The sequence below is a fragment of the Cryptomeria japonica genome, chromosome 10 (genome assembly GCF_030272615.1).
Source record: "Cryptomeria japonica chromosome 10, Sugi_1.0, whole genome shotgun sequence".
Lineage (NCBI taxonomy): Eukaryota > Viridiplantae > Streptophyta > Pinopsida > Cupressales > Cupressaceae > Cryptomeria > Cryptomeria japonica.
In genome coordinates, this window is record NC_081414.1 from 135,486,002 (window position 1) to 135,501,233 (window position 15,232).

Genomic DNA, 15,232 nt, shown 5'->3' on the forward strand with positions numbered 1-15,232 from the left:
TCTGTGCGGCTGCCAGTTGTGCGTTGTGCGGCTGCGGGCTGCACTCTGTGCGGCTGTGGGTGGAGGCTATGCGGCTGCGCGTGGAGGCTGCGGGAGTGTGCGGCTTCGGCGTTGTGCAGGCTGCGGAAGTGTTCGACGCGGGCGGGGTTTTATTGGCAGTGGGCGGTGTGTAGTTGGCGGTTGGCGTGTGCGGTTGGCGTGTGGCGTGTGCAGTGACCACCGCACAGTGGCATCCACCGTCGGTGGCCCCACCGCATGGTGGTGTCATCGTCGGTGGTGTCACCATTGGTGGTGCCACTGTCGGTGGTTCCACTGTACGGTGGGCCCACTTTTCCTTTTTTTTTTTTCAAACATTCGTCATGGTCCGGGCTCCCTCCGTTCGTGGTAGATTTTTAATTTCGACCCGTTGACGGCATCTGGTATCTCTTCCCCGTCCAGCGTCCACAACTTAATTGCCCCGTTGGTATTGACCTCGCGTACCTTGAATGGTCCTAGCCAACGCACTTTGAATTTCCCAGGTTTAATTTCGTTCCTTCTGTTGAATTTCAATACCAACTGTCCAGGAGTAAACTTCATTTGCCAGAGATGCTTGTCGTGCCAAACCTTTCGTCTTTGCTGGGCCGTCTCTGTCGCCCATTGAGCCATCATCCTTCGTTCGTCCAATTTGTTCAAAGCATACAGTCTCTCCCTCAGGCTTTCCATGTCGCCAAGTCGATTATCAATGGCGATCCGGAGACTCGGCACCATGAATTCAACTGGCACCACAACTTCTTGTCCATACATTAGCTGGAAGGGAGTCTGTCCAGTAGTTACCTTGTAAGTTGTTCGGTATGCCCAAAGTACTGACGGTAGGCGCTCCTCCCAGTCGTCCTTCTCCACTCCGCAAGACTTATATATCACCGACATTATTATTTTATTGGTCACCTTGGCCTGCCCGTTCGCCCGTGGATAGTAGGGGCTTGATAAGGAGTGGAAGATTTTAAACTCCGTTGTTAACAGTCGGATTATGTGATTTACAAAATGGCCTCCTCTGTCACTCGTCAGTTGGATTGGAATCCCATACCGTGTAATGATGTGTTCATAGATGAATTTTGCTGTGTTGACCGCCGAATTGTCGGGTAAGGCCCGTGCCTCCACCCACTTGGTCAAGTATTTTGTTGCCACTACAATGTATCTGCATCGTCGAGCTCTACTTGGTTTTAATGGTCCGAGGAAATCCAATCCCCATCTCTCAAACAGTTCCTGGGCATTCGATGGGTTGAGGGGCATAAAATCTCTTTTTAATGGTCGTCCGGCCCGTTGGCATGTATCACAGCTTGTTACCCACTCCCTAGCATCATTATGTAGTGTCGGCCACCACAGTCCTGCCAACAGAACTTTCCTCACCGTGGTGTCGGGCCCCATGTGTCCCCCTGCGGGCCCTTCATGTGCTTCTCTTAAGACGCCCGGGATTTCCTCTTCTAGGATGCATCGCCGTAGGATCTGATCGGGCCCCATTTTATACAATAAGCCATTAATGAGTTGGAATGTCCTGCTCCTCAGTACCAGTTTCCTTCTTTCTCCTGGTGGCATCTCCCTCGGGAACTGTGATGTTGACAAATATTCCCCCACGCTTACGTACCAGGCGGGGAGAACTGCGAAGCAAAATAAGTGAGCGTCTGGAAAATCCTCGTTCACTCCTTCGGCTGGTTCTCCTGACTGGATTCTCGACAGCTGGTCAGCTATCACATGGCTCTTCCCAGGTCTTACTATAATGTTGAATGTAAATTCTTGCAGCAATAGCAGCCATCGGCTAATTCGTCCTTGGATAATTGGCTTGTTTACCAAATACATTAAAGCCTGGTGGTCCACGTAAAATGTGAACGGGGTGGCGAGCAAGTAATGTCGAAATTTCTGGACGAAGTACACCATCCCGAGGGCTTCCCTTTCTGTGGTGCTATAATTTTTCTCTACCTTCGACAGGAGTCTGCTTGCAAAGTAGACCGAGTGATCTAGCCCATGGTCGCCAACCTGCGCCAGTGTGGCCCCTATGGCAAAGTTGGATGCATCAACGTGTACGTGAAACTCTTTGTCCCAGTCAGGATATGTTAGGATTGGCGCACCCACCAACCGTGACTTCAATTCTTGGAAGGCCTCCTCCTGAGCCGTCCCCCATATATACCATTCACCTTTCCTTGTCAGCTTGTCCAAAGGGCAGGATACTCGAGCAAAATTTTTGATAAATCGCCTGTAATACCCTATGTGTCCTAGGAAGGATTTGACTCCCATGACATCTGTGGGTGCCTCCATTTCTACTATCACCCGAATCTTGTCTGGGTCAGTCTTGAGTCCAGCCTTACACATTATGTGTCCTAACAGCTTCCCTTGAGGCACCATGAATCTACATTTTTGGGGGTTGAGTGCTAGGCGAGCTCACCTGCATCTCTCCATGCATTCGCCCAGTGCGGCCAAATGTGTATCTTGGTTACTGTAGATGGACCAGTCGTCCAAGAACGCCCTGAAGTTCCCTATTGACATCTTTTCAAATATGTGAAGGATTATTCGTTGGAAGGTTGCTGGTGCGTTGCATAATCCGAATGGCATTCGATTATACACGTACACGCCATCCTCCACTATGAAGGTAGTTTTTAATTTGTCTTCAGCGGCGACGGATATCTGGTTATACCCAGAAAATCCATCCATGAATGAATAAATTTCATGACCGGCCACTTCCTCCAAGATGTTATCCGTAAATGGTATTGGAAACGGGTCTTTTATGGTGACCGCATTAAGCCATCTGAAATCCTCGCAGATTCGTATCTGGTTTGCCTCCTTTTTAAGGGATATCACTATGGGCGATACCCACTCGCTGGTCTGCACTTTAAAAATAATCCCGGCTTTGAGCATACGCTCAATTTCATCATTCACTCTTGCCGCATAGTTTTTATTCATTCTGTATGGCCTCTTCCGCACAAGTACGGCCCCAGGTACGAGTGAAATTTTGTGTACGCACAGTTCTGGCGGCACCCCTTTTGAGGTCCTTATACGTCCAAGCGAATACATCCTTGTATTCCATGAATATTTTAAACGCAGCAGCTTTCAGGACTGGGTTCCAATCGTCGCCAACCAGGATGTTTCTTGGCTCTGCTTCCATGCCGAGGTTTGTAGGTTTTACGGATTCTTCGTACCGGATTGGTTTTGTCATGTCAAACCTATGTGCTAGTACTTTGTTGACTGGGGCATCCCCTTCGGTGTATTCCCCGTACGCCGGCGGAAATTCGTTCTCGTGCCGATCCTCGTCTACCTGCAACATGTTACACCCATACAGCAACTCGTAGTCCTCCATTTGCCAGTGAAAAAGCCCATTAAGGGAATCGGTCTCGTCCTCAGAACATCCTTGGATTTCGAGAACGCCTTCCTCGTTCGGTTCCCTTCCGTACTTTCCTCCGTCAACTCTGCCTTCGCTGTCTGATTCCGACTCTGACGCGAGTTCTTCACTCACAAGTTGTCTTCAGGTCGATAATAAATTTTCTCCTGGCTTTTTCCATTGACAACGTGTTACGCTTCCAGTTGTGATTTACTCTGGCTGCCACCAACCACCCTCTGCCCAGAATGGCGTCGTATCCTTTCTTGGCTAGCGGAATCACCACGAAGTCGAGGACAAATGGTTGTGTCCCGATGGTCACTTGTTGCGCCATAAGCGTTCCAAGGGGTTTGATACCATGTTGATCCGCTCCCAATAAGTTAAAGGTTGACGGCCATAGTGTTGGTTTGCCAAGCTGCTTCCAGGTTTCTTCCGGAAGCACATTCAATCCGAACCCGCCGTCGACAATAGTGTCAGTCAGGATGGTTCCCAGTATTCCCATTTCTACCACCGCTGGGTGTCGGCCACTGTATAGTATCAGGACCAATGGGTCTGTAGGTGTTCTACCGATACCATCCGTATTTCGGGTTGCCTGACTGTGCGAGGTTACTTGGACCGTACGTAGGAGTGCCGTACGTAATTGCGGCATCGTTTCCAGGAGGTCCTTCATTTTTACCGGCACTTCAATCTGTAGCATTTGCTTCAGGATATTCTCCTCTGCCTCAGATCGGGAGGTACTTACCGCTTCCTGAGTGCTCCTTTGTGCCAACATTTCCTTCGCCACTTTCGCCTTGGCCTCCTGCACCCGCTGCTTCTCCATGCGAGGGTCCGGGTATGTGGCCTTCTTTGCCTGCGACCGTGTGATTGCCAATACCCGTTCCTCCGTCCTATCGATGTTGAGCAGGTTTACTCCAAACTTTGGGCATGTTCCATCATCATGGTCTCCAGGCCCACACCGTTTGCATAATTTTTGTGGAGTTTCTTCTGAGGTGCACTCTCTAGCAAAGTGGCCCCATTGATTACAGGCTCGGCACTGGATCATTGGCCATCCCTTTGCATCATATTGGATTCGGCTCCTATTATTATTATTGGTCCTCCCCCCTCGCCGGTTGTTCCGGTATCCGCCAGATGATGCATTATTGTTGGCGGTTTGCGAAGTTCCAACGGTCGGCTGCTCTTGCGTGAAGAGAACTTGTTGGTTCCTGGTTTTCATATTGTAGGGACATTCCTTTGTCAAATGTCCCGCAATCTGGCAAATGTCGCAGAAAGCCTTCTTGGGACAGGACCCCTTGGTGTGTCCGTCACTCCTACAGTCGGTACACCACACTTCATTTTCTTCCGTCTTACTTGTACTCCCTTTCATGGCTTTGAATTCTTTCAGCATTCGTTCCATGTCCTTTTGGAGCGCGTGTACCTTTTTACTCGATTCGCCACCGCTACTGCTCTCCCCGTCAGAATCTGCATCATCGTCAGATGAATATTTATTACTTTTCTTCTTCCTTGATGTTTTGTATTCGCTTTCTAGATCCATCGCCCTATTATAGGCGTCATCATATGACGTCGGGGGTACAATCTTCATTTTTTTCCGTAGGGAGGATTTCAATCCTTCCACAAACCATCGTTTTTTTAAGCCCTCAACCGGTTAGCTCTCCATTTTACCCAAAAATTCCTTTAGTCTCCTGCTGTATGCTCGTACTGTCTCCTTAGTACCTTGCTTGGTATTGTATATCTCTGTTACAATTTCGTTGTCATCACGGAGCAACCGAAACTCCTCCGTGAATTCCTTCTGTAGGTTGGCCCATGTGGCCACTTTTTGCTTATCTACATCGAAGTACCAATCTATGGCAACTCCACGTAACGTGGCTGGGAACTGCTGCACCCAGTCATTCTGGTCTGTCACTCCGTTGGCAGACCAAATGGTTTCACATGTACGGCAGTGTCGTATGGGGTCTTCCTTGCCGTCCCCTGTGAACTTTGGTAATTTTTGTTTACTCACCATCCCGGGTCATCTTCCTGGGGGCGGTTGTGTTTGCGTCTGCGGCCCTGCGCTGCTTCCTCCGGTGGCGTTGGTGGTGTGTCCTGCGTGGACGACTGGAGGTACGGTGTTTTGCCTGTCGTGTGTGGCACCTACACCCGTACTGTTGCCCTCCCCTTCGCTCTCACACGCTCCCACTCCTGCTTCCCGTTGGTGATCTTCACTCCGTGGCGTAAGGGATAAGTTTCTAAACTGATCCCGAGTCTCCTCGATTAGATTTCGCCGTAACCTTGTTTCTTCTAGAAACTCTTCGTGGCTCTGCGTCCTACAATGATCTGGCGACGCGTAGAAATTTTCGTCGGCCTCTGCACCCTCCGTGACACCTCCTTGGTTCCCCTCAGACCCCCCTTCGGCAGGTCGTCCTTCGGCAAGTTGCCTCAGCCTCCGTCTACGTTCTACTTGCTGCTCCAGAATCAAGGCCCTCTGCACGGCCTCCCACTCGTTCGTTTCTGGTTTTTTATTTCTATCTTTATTCAATAGGTTTGGCATTAATTGTCGCACATTTCCATAACTCTCAATTCATAAATCAAAACATGACTTTATTAATTTATCTGCTCAAGTACAACTTGTGTCAATGACACTTTTATTTGAAAATAAAAAGTTCAATGTTCAATTCCCTCCTGGCCTGGCGCCATCTTGTTTCGGTTCCCGTCAGCTGTTTTCTTCGTAGTTGCGAAGGATCTGTTGGCGTCGCTCTTCCTGGGCAATCTCCTCCAGGTGCCCCTGTTGTGCTAGCGATGCTTGTGCAAGCAACAGGGGGAGGTGGTTCATCAACCGGTTCACTGCTGGGCTAACCTCCAGAGCTGTCCACACGGCACTTGGTGGGATTTCCGCCTCCGCCGCCTCTTGTCGGACGTAGGTCTGGATGGCTACCTGGAGTAGAATTGAAAATTCTCTCGTTGTTGTGTCTTCGCCTGTGTAAAGTTCCGTTTGCGGTTCGTCCGCCTCTGGGTTTACTTCACCAACTGGTAGGCCCATTGTGTCTGTGCGCCATCCGTGTCTTTCGTTCCCGAGTACGTCTAGGCAACGGCGCCAAATATTTGCCCTCTCGGGTGAATACTTAAAGCAGGAAGTACGTAATGCAGAACAATGCCATAGATATCAGACAAGTATCAGATATGTTATTCTATTCATAATTTGTGTGTCCTTTACAAGTTACAATGAGGAGTATATAAAGATATCGAGGGGGTGTGGGCGCCAACCGCCGCATCGCAACTGCCACCCCTCGGGTGCCAACTAACAAACCCAATTTACGACTTAATTAACTATTCGTATTCCCGTATACAATAATGCGGCTAACAGTGGTAAAGAACGTAATAGTTCATATTTTTGGGTGGTAGGCCATTTGTGTGGAATACCAGGAAGAGGCATCAAAAAATGCCTTAGAAAAGATGGTGTGCCTATACCAAAAGAGACGGTGTTGAAATATATTAGGGAGCATGAGCAGCAGAAAAGAGAGAAGCTCGTACATTAAATCAAACCACTCCAAAAAAAACAAAGGGAATGCAACCCCCATCTAATCCCAATGTAGTAGAAAACCACCCCTTCTTTTCCACAGTTGAGCCTAAAAGTGAAACACCCATTACACGCAAAAGATCAAAGGGGCCTTTAGAAACCACATTTCAAAATGAGAGTCAAGACATTGCCGACCAAGATGTAGCAAGATGCATATATGCAAATGGGTTGGCTTTCAATGTTGTTCGCTCCCCATGTTGGAAAAAAATATTGAAAAGTGTTAATGAAACTCCAAGAGGGTATAAGGGCCCAATTTATAAGGTAGTACGTGGAACCTTATTGGAAAGAGAGGTGACGGGGGTTGAAGATGCATTGAAGCCCATAAGGGATTCATGGGCTGAGACAGGTGTATTAATTGTTTCAAATGGGTGGAAAGATTCTAAAAATCATCCCTTGATCAATGTCATAACGGTGTCCCCTAAAGGGGCAATGTTTTTGAATGCTGTGGATTGTGAGGGCCAAGTAAAAGATGGCCAATTTATTGTAAATATTTTCATCTCTACCATTGAGACAGTGGGACCCCACAATGTTGTTCATGTCATAACGGGCAATGCAAAAAATTGTAGAGCTGTTGGTTTGTTGGTTGAGGAACGCTATCATCACATTTTTTGGACACCTTGTGCGGTCCATTCACTCAATTTTATGCTACAAAAAATTGGGAATAAAATTGAATGGATCAAACAAGTGTATGCAGAGGCCAAGGACATCCAGATGTTCATCACAAACCACCACATGTCTCAAGGGATTTTTAGATCCTTTTCGAGTTTGGAGCTATTGAAGGTAAGTGAAATAGTAATTTAATTTTACATTTTCTGATTTTTTTAAAAAATTATTTTCAATGTTCATAATTTCATTGTGTAAGCTATAATGTGTATTCTTCTTTAAAGTTTAGCTTTATTTTTTAATCATTTTGGCATTAACTTGTGTTATAGGTTGCTGAGACCCGTTTTGCATCAAACACAATCGTCTTGAGACAACTTGTGAAAGTTAAAGTGGCACTTTGCAATATGGTGATCAGCCAAAATTGGACTATATGGAAGCAAAGCAGCAGTGAGAGGGCAGCAAGAATTAGGGTCAAGATATTGGATGACTCGTGGGATCTTGTGACACCTTAGTTTCACTGAGCCCATTATGAGCATGATTCACTACACTAACATGGATAGGCCTTGCATTGGTGAGATTTATGATGGCATTGACTCAATGCTTGAAAAAATGAAATGCATTATAAATGCAAGAGAGCAAGACCCCGAGGAGAAATTCTTCAAACAAGTGGAAGCAATTGTTGTAGAAAGGTGGAATAAGATGACCACTCCTTGGAATCTTCTTGCCTATGCCTTGACATCAAAGTACTATAGAAATTGACTTCTTGATCAACCAGGAAGGCTTGCACCATGGAGAGATTTAGAAGTGTCTGATGGGTATAAGGCAACATTCCTTAGACTCTACTCTGATGATGATTTGCAAGATATTATTACAAATGAGTTCATAGAATTTGCAAATGGAAATGGTCTAAGTGTTGATGCTCTTCGTCATAGATTCAAGAAGGTGCTCATAGTTGGTGGTACTTCCATGGCACATGCTTCCAAAACCTACAACCCCTCACTGTCAAAGTTTTATCACAAGTTTAATTAATTAAAATTTATCACAAGTTTTATTTATAGTTTACTTTGTCTTCATAGGTTGCTAGTAATTTTTTATTTTATAAATTTATAACTTTAATTGTTTACTTTGTCTTCATAGGTTGCTAGTTCATCCGCATCAAAAAGAAATTGGAGCACATACTCTTTCATCCACTTAGTAAAGCACAATAGATTGCAATCAAAAAGAGAGGAGAATTTGTGCATTCCAACCTACGTCTTCTTTCACACAAGCAACATGATTACAAGCAAGGGGAAACAAAGATGTGGGATATAGAGCCAGAACATACTGATTTGGATGCTTCCGCTTCTCAGCTTGTTGCATTTGATGACTAGGCTAATGAGAAAACTTATAGTGCAAGCGCAAGTGGCATTGGCATTGGTTCATCTAATGTCAATGTCAATGATGAGGAGGATGAGGAGGATGAGAATGATGATGTTGACGAATTAGAGAATCTATTTGATGATTAAACTTTAAAAATTAAAACTATAGTTCCAATTGTTGAAAGTTGAAACAATGATTGCAATAGATTGCAATCAAAAAGAGCGTAGAATTTGTGCATTCTAACCTATGTCTTCTTTCACACAAGCAACATGATTACAAGCAAGGGGAAACAAAGATGTGGGATATAGAGCCAGAACATACTGATTTGGATGCTTCCACTTCTCAGCTTGTTGCATTTGATGACTAGGCTAACGACAAAACTTATAGTGCAAGTGCAAGTGGCATTGGCATTGGTTCATCTAATGTCAATGTCAATGATGAGGAGGATGAGAATGATGATGTTGATGAATTAGAGAATCCATTCGATGATTAAACTTTAAAAATTAAAACTGTATTTCCAATTGTTGAAAGTTGAAACAATGATACTTGAAGATTTTGTCATTTTGATATTAAACTTGATGTATATGATGGTATGATCATGATGCTATGTGGCATGCTAATCTTAATTCATTCTTATAGGCTGCATATATATATATATATATGACGAACCCAAACCCCTTTTCAAAATTTTGACATACCAGCGTACCGGATTCCCGAACCCGAACCGGCAACTTAGTATTTAAGACAAGGGACACCTAACACATTCAAACATTCAGCTCTTTTTGCTCACCTATGGACATGAATAAGTGTTTGTTATTATCTTTATATTCACATCTGGCGAATAGAAAATGATAAATACTTTGGGCATCTTAAAAAGGATTAATCTAAATTTATAGAGAGTAATCAACATGGCAGACAAGCATTTGGAGAATTTCATGAGGATGAAAATATCATCTTCTCACTGGCAAAGGTAATAAGAAGGAAGAACAAAGATTGATCATTCAGAGTTCACAAGTACTGAGCCTAAAATATTTAATCCACTCTAGACTCAATCTCCAGGCACTACCAACCCTACTCAACCTCAGAAAGAAGACAATCATCATTATTTATTGTTAAATTTTATATTAAATCACTACTTATGGTTATATTTTATATTAAATCACTACTTATGGTTATATTTTATATAACAGACTGCAGATTCAACAAATTTTCAACAAGCAGGGAAGATCAACATTTCAAAATTTGTTTCAAAACTGCTTAAGTAGCCACAGAAACACAATAGTTACTGAGAAGGCATAACAGAGCATATTCAGGAAGATATGGCACCATCTGGCATGCAATTGTTGACTACAGAAACTTTGCAACGAAAATGAAAAATACAAATGCTGACACTGAAAACAGTTCCTGAGTAAACGATACAAGATGATGTTGCTGAAATGTGCAGTACATTACATAGTATGTTGAAGGATATCAAGTGAACAGTTTGGGTAAACAAATATTATGACCGTGGAAGTTATGAAATCTACTTTAAGTTGTGAAATTTTACAAGAGGAACACTTAAATAAGTTAGCAACAGATGAAGGTAAGAGTTTAATGAAGCAAAGTGTTCAAATCACTAGACAAATGTTCCAATCACATTAAATGTAACAATTCATTATAACCACAAGCCAGAAAGGGATTAAAGTGATTCTCTCCCAGTCAGCCAAGTATGCATTTGAGAAATATTAACTTGTAGTCATTCTTTTTATTGCAAAGACAATAAACAGTTGTGGTTGTTCTCACTCTGTGTTTGACATTAAACTTTGGTTTCCTTGAGCTCCTTATGACTCATATTTAGACACAACAAATTTTAATCGAGACAATGTTCATAAGCATTCACCTCAAAGTTTGAGCCTACAGAAAGTCGGGAAATTCCCCCACATGTTCTGATATCAAATAATCCAACAGTTCCATCACCAGCACCTATCTCACAAGAAGTTTCAGAGTTTGAGAAAACATTATCATGATACTTTAATCTCTTGAATCAGACGAAAAAAAAGCAGTCAAGAAATGAATAACATACCTGTAATAATGGTATCACATACTGGATTGATTTTCAGAGATGTGATATACTGGAAGATAAGTAAATATATTAAGCTCACTTGTCTTGAACTAGCATTGGGTAAAATCAATAAAAAATCAAGACCAATGAAGCAAGACTTACAGAATCATTTGCAGGGAACGAAGCACACCCTTGAGCAGCCTCGATATCCCATACTTGCACCATAGCTGGTCCTCCATATGCAGAATCAGTTCCACAAACAAGTAGATTTTGATTGCAAAACTCCATAGCATCTATAGAAGGAAGGGCAGAATGCATTTGTCTGCCGAGAAATATACAGTATACACTAATGAAAATGAAAATTTGCAAATGAGGTACAAACAGAAATCAATTTGGCCCACTGCCTTAACGGAGAGGTGCAAATTAGTTATAAACAATGGCATGCAATTAGTAAGATTAGAAAAGCATATGAAACAAGCAATAGAATACAAGCAGATTTTGATTGGATTATTCCTTTGCATTTTTAAGCGGAAGGACAGGGTGTTTTTGTCTGCCCAGAAAAACACATTAATGAAAATAAATAACCATTTCACTGCAAATTTGCAAATTAGGCACAAACAGAAATAATGTTGGACAACTCTCCTGACAGTTAAAATTACTTAATAGTCTATAGCATGCCATTTGAAAGATTAATACACTAAACAAGCAATAAAATATAAGTACAAGAACAAGAATATGAATTGCCAAAGAAAATTCTCTATACCTCATATTCACATTTATATCTGTGGCAAGCTCTCCTGTAAGAACATTCCAAAGAAGAAGTTTACCATCATTTTGACTGCCACTGGTTGCCACAAGACCTGCCAAAAATGCAAGTATCACTCTCTAGGATTAGAGATGGAAACTAAGATTAGATGACATAAAATTATTTACTTCTTCTCTATATCATTTGCAGAGCAGTATTATAACTCGGATAAAATGATAATTATTAAGTAAATACTAAAAACAGCTAGTTCATAAGAGAAACAAAATTCACATAGAAAGAACACAGAAGATGGAAAGGTTAATTTTACAAGGTTGAAGGCTTATTCTATTTTTCAGAGTTAAAACATTTATTGTTAGAAGTTAAACTACTGCAGAAAGCACTGCCTCCAGTTATTTGAGTTCTCATTTAGCAGCAAGATTTTCGAACAATGGAAGTACATTATCACTATGTGTCATACTGGAAAGCTAGGGCAACAAGCATATAACATATTCTCCTTTGACAATGCAAGGATAAAGAACTTTCAGGTTATTCTACCTGAACATTGAAATCATTATTACCATTTAACGTTTACTTCTAGTGAAATATCAGGCCAGATCATCAAGAAAAGTTATATTTCATCATAATAATATCAGTAAATAGTTAACACAATTAAAGACTTAAACAAATTCATGTCCATAAAGGGCATTAACTAATAAAAATTTGTGCATGGTGTATCGGTTCTCCCTAACTCTCTTGTGCCTGCCAAGCCAATATGGTATCAAAATGGGTGCCATGGAGCCTGTTAAGTGAATCAAAGTAGATGATGAGACTGCCTCTAGAAGAGAATTATGGGAACATGGTAATGGACAAACTCAGACCAAGATCCAGAAGTTGGTGATTTAAAAATCATACAAGGAGATAACAAACAATAGACACTTCTGTTGAAGTGAAACACTATTCCTCGATATTTTAGATCTTAACAGAAGCTTTAGAAGATAACCAATTATTTTACATCACAAAATGGTGACTTCAAAAAATTAAAATATGTAAGTTTCATACTAATTCAAAGAAAAAAATCCAGGATATACTAAACCACCAATAGCAACAATACCTAACCTAAGACAATAGTCCAGACCTGCCTGACCCGGTGACAAGAATACCAATAACACCAGGGCAATCAAACTGCCTGTAAAAATTGCTGATGCAATTCCAGTTGAATGCTAAACAGAACAACCATGTCAAACGTCCTGGCAGGCAATATTTTTGAAAGAATATACGCCTTGCAAAGAACATTTCTTTTGGAAAGATACAAAGGCATTTATAAAATATTGAAGGTTGTTAAAGATGATGCCCTCTGTAGAAACCAGCATGCCATAGGCATCCTTTACCTATCAGTCTAACAGCAAGTTCCCATGCTTTTAAAGATTTACAAAGTACAACATTTCAGTGTACACCAAGTTTCAAACCTTTGAAGATCTCCTTTGGTAATCACTCGAAATCCTTAGACCTTCAAAGTTCACTTTTTCTGCTGATGCTGTGGTTAAAATAAAAACATGTTTGAAGCTGCAAAAAAAGTTGGTTTCTTCCATAGAGCTAATTGAAGACCATCTCAAGAAAGTTGTTAAGACCTGCCAATTCAAAATCATTACAGCATTCATTGTAGGTTGATTGAATATTCTTTGGAAGTTTGTGAAAGATAATGAGTTCTCTTGAAAGAAATTTGTCATACCACGAAAAATTAAATCTACAACAATTTGTTCATCATGAAGACATTTTTCAGAAGAAGTTTTCTGATACTAGACACAAATAATACGTTCCATGAATTGACAAACCAATACAAATATGCTGAGATTCTTTCACAGGAAGAATCAATAAGTCATAGCAGACAGTTCAAAACTAGACCAATGTAGTCAACAACAGAGTTTTCTGAGTTTTCAGATGACAATATTTTAAGAGAGAAAGCTACTGATGTTTGCATAGGCAGTTAATCCAGCACACATCTCACTAGCAAATATGTTTTGGGTAGCAGACACTTCAGATTCATTTTGGTGAACGATGGTAGACACAGAGTTCCAGGACTTGGTGAGTCCCAAGCCGAGTGACCCTGGGCGAGTCTCAGGGGCCCGGACTCAGGGTCGCCAAGTCTTGGGTGAGTCCAGCCGAGTCTCGGTGACTCAGCTCGGACCCGGCGAGTCCTAACCGGCGTCAGCCCAATGAAAATTAAAAAAAAACTTTTTTGAACTTGTTTTAGGTTGCTTTTTTTTTCACTTATGTTTTCTTTTAAGGGCTAAAAGTCATCTCATTTCATTCTATTGAAAAAATAGGAGGAGAAGAGTGAGTTGTGAGAAAAAAGAAGAGTGCATACTAGGGCAACCAGCAAGGAGGAGGAGCAAAATTTCTTCAACAAATCACATTGGGGCAGCGTAATACTTGCACTTGGCGCATCAAGAGCTTGTTAGAGAGGATTGGAAAGAGTTTGCATTTCATTTCAACCTTTTTCTAAGAGGTAAGATTGAGTTTTTTGGTGTTTTATAAGCAAAATTTACATTGTTTTTTTTTTTAACATTTGTATTCATTTTTTTTCAAAGAAAACAAAAACCCTACCATATAGATTGGTTTTTTTTTTTCAAAACATAAAGAAATCAGCAAACCCTACAATGTACTTTTTTTTTTCAAAACATTGAAAAAAAAATGTACATTGTAGGGTTTCCTGATAAAATAAAATGTACATTGTAGGGTTTGCTGATAAAAAATAATGTACATTGTAGGGGTTTGCTGATTTCTTTATGTTTTGAAAAAAAAAAATCTACATGCTAGGGTTTGCTGATTTCTTTGAGTTTGAAAGAAAATAAATACAAATTCTATTACATTGTTTTTTGTTTCAAAACATTGCTATTACATTGTTTTTTTGTATTAATTTATAATTTAACAATGCACAAATATTCAATTTTTTGTAATTGTGTCTTATTCTAGCAACCTTCTACTTTTGAAAACCATATTTTTCACAATGTCTAGTTCCACTCCTGCTCGTAGAACAATCCCAAGTAGAAGAGATCAAACTTGGAAACATACTGAATATTTTCCCGGGCAAAAAAAGGGAGAGGCAAAATGTAAATTTTGCAAAAGAAATCTTTCATGGAGACATAAATAGATTGAAATACCACATTGTCGGCATACGTGGCCATGATGCTGACCCTTGCACACTAGCACGTCCTGAGGCTATTTGTGAGTGCCAAGTGCAAATAGAGACATTTGAGGCTCAAAAAGAAATGAAGAGGCAAAGGGAGGAGATGGCTGGCATTTGTTGAGTTGGAAAGGTTTCTTCCATGCCTCCATATCGTCCTAGTGCGAGTGCTACTGCTTCTGTTGTTGCTAGTGCCAGTGGTAGTGGGAGTGCAAGCATTGGTCCTAGAATTTGTAAATCTAGGATGGATTCGTATTTTGAGCCACACACTACTCCTAGTGCCCAACCTTCGTTTGAAAGCATGGGTTGGAACAAGGAGGTACATGATTAGGCTAAATGTGCAATTGGAAGATTTTGGTACTGGTGCAATATTCCATTCTTTGCAGCCAAGTAATTCCTTTTAGTTT

General features: G+C 41.6%; 1 protein-coding gene across 1 annotated transcript in view; it reads right to left on the reverse strand.

Annotated features, from left to right (window-relative positions):
* Positions 1-15,232, reverse strand: part of LOC131027167 (uncharacterized) — a 171,667-nt gene that overhangs the window by 35,501 nt on the left and 120,934 nt on the right. The window contains exons 13-16 of the mRNA XM_057957167.2: positions 11,660-11,756; positions 11,059-11,218; positions 10,918-10,966; positions 10,735-10,817 (exon numbers count right to left, since the gene is read on the reverse strand). Coding sequence (XP_057813150.2) covers positions 10,735-10,817; positions 10,918-10,966; positions 11,059-11,218; positions 11,660-11,756 — 389 coding nt within the window. The remainder of the gene's footprint in view (positions 1-10,734; positions 10,818-10,917; positions 10,967-11,058; positions 11,219-11,659; positions 11,757-15,232) is intronic.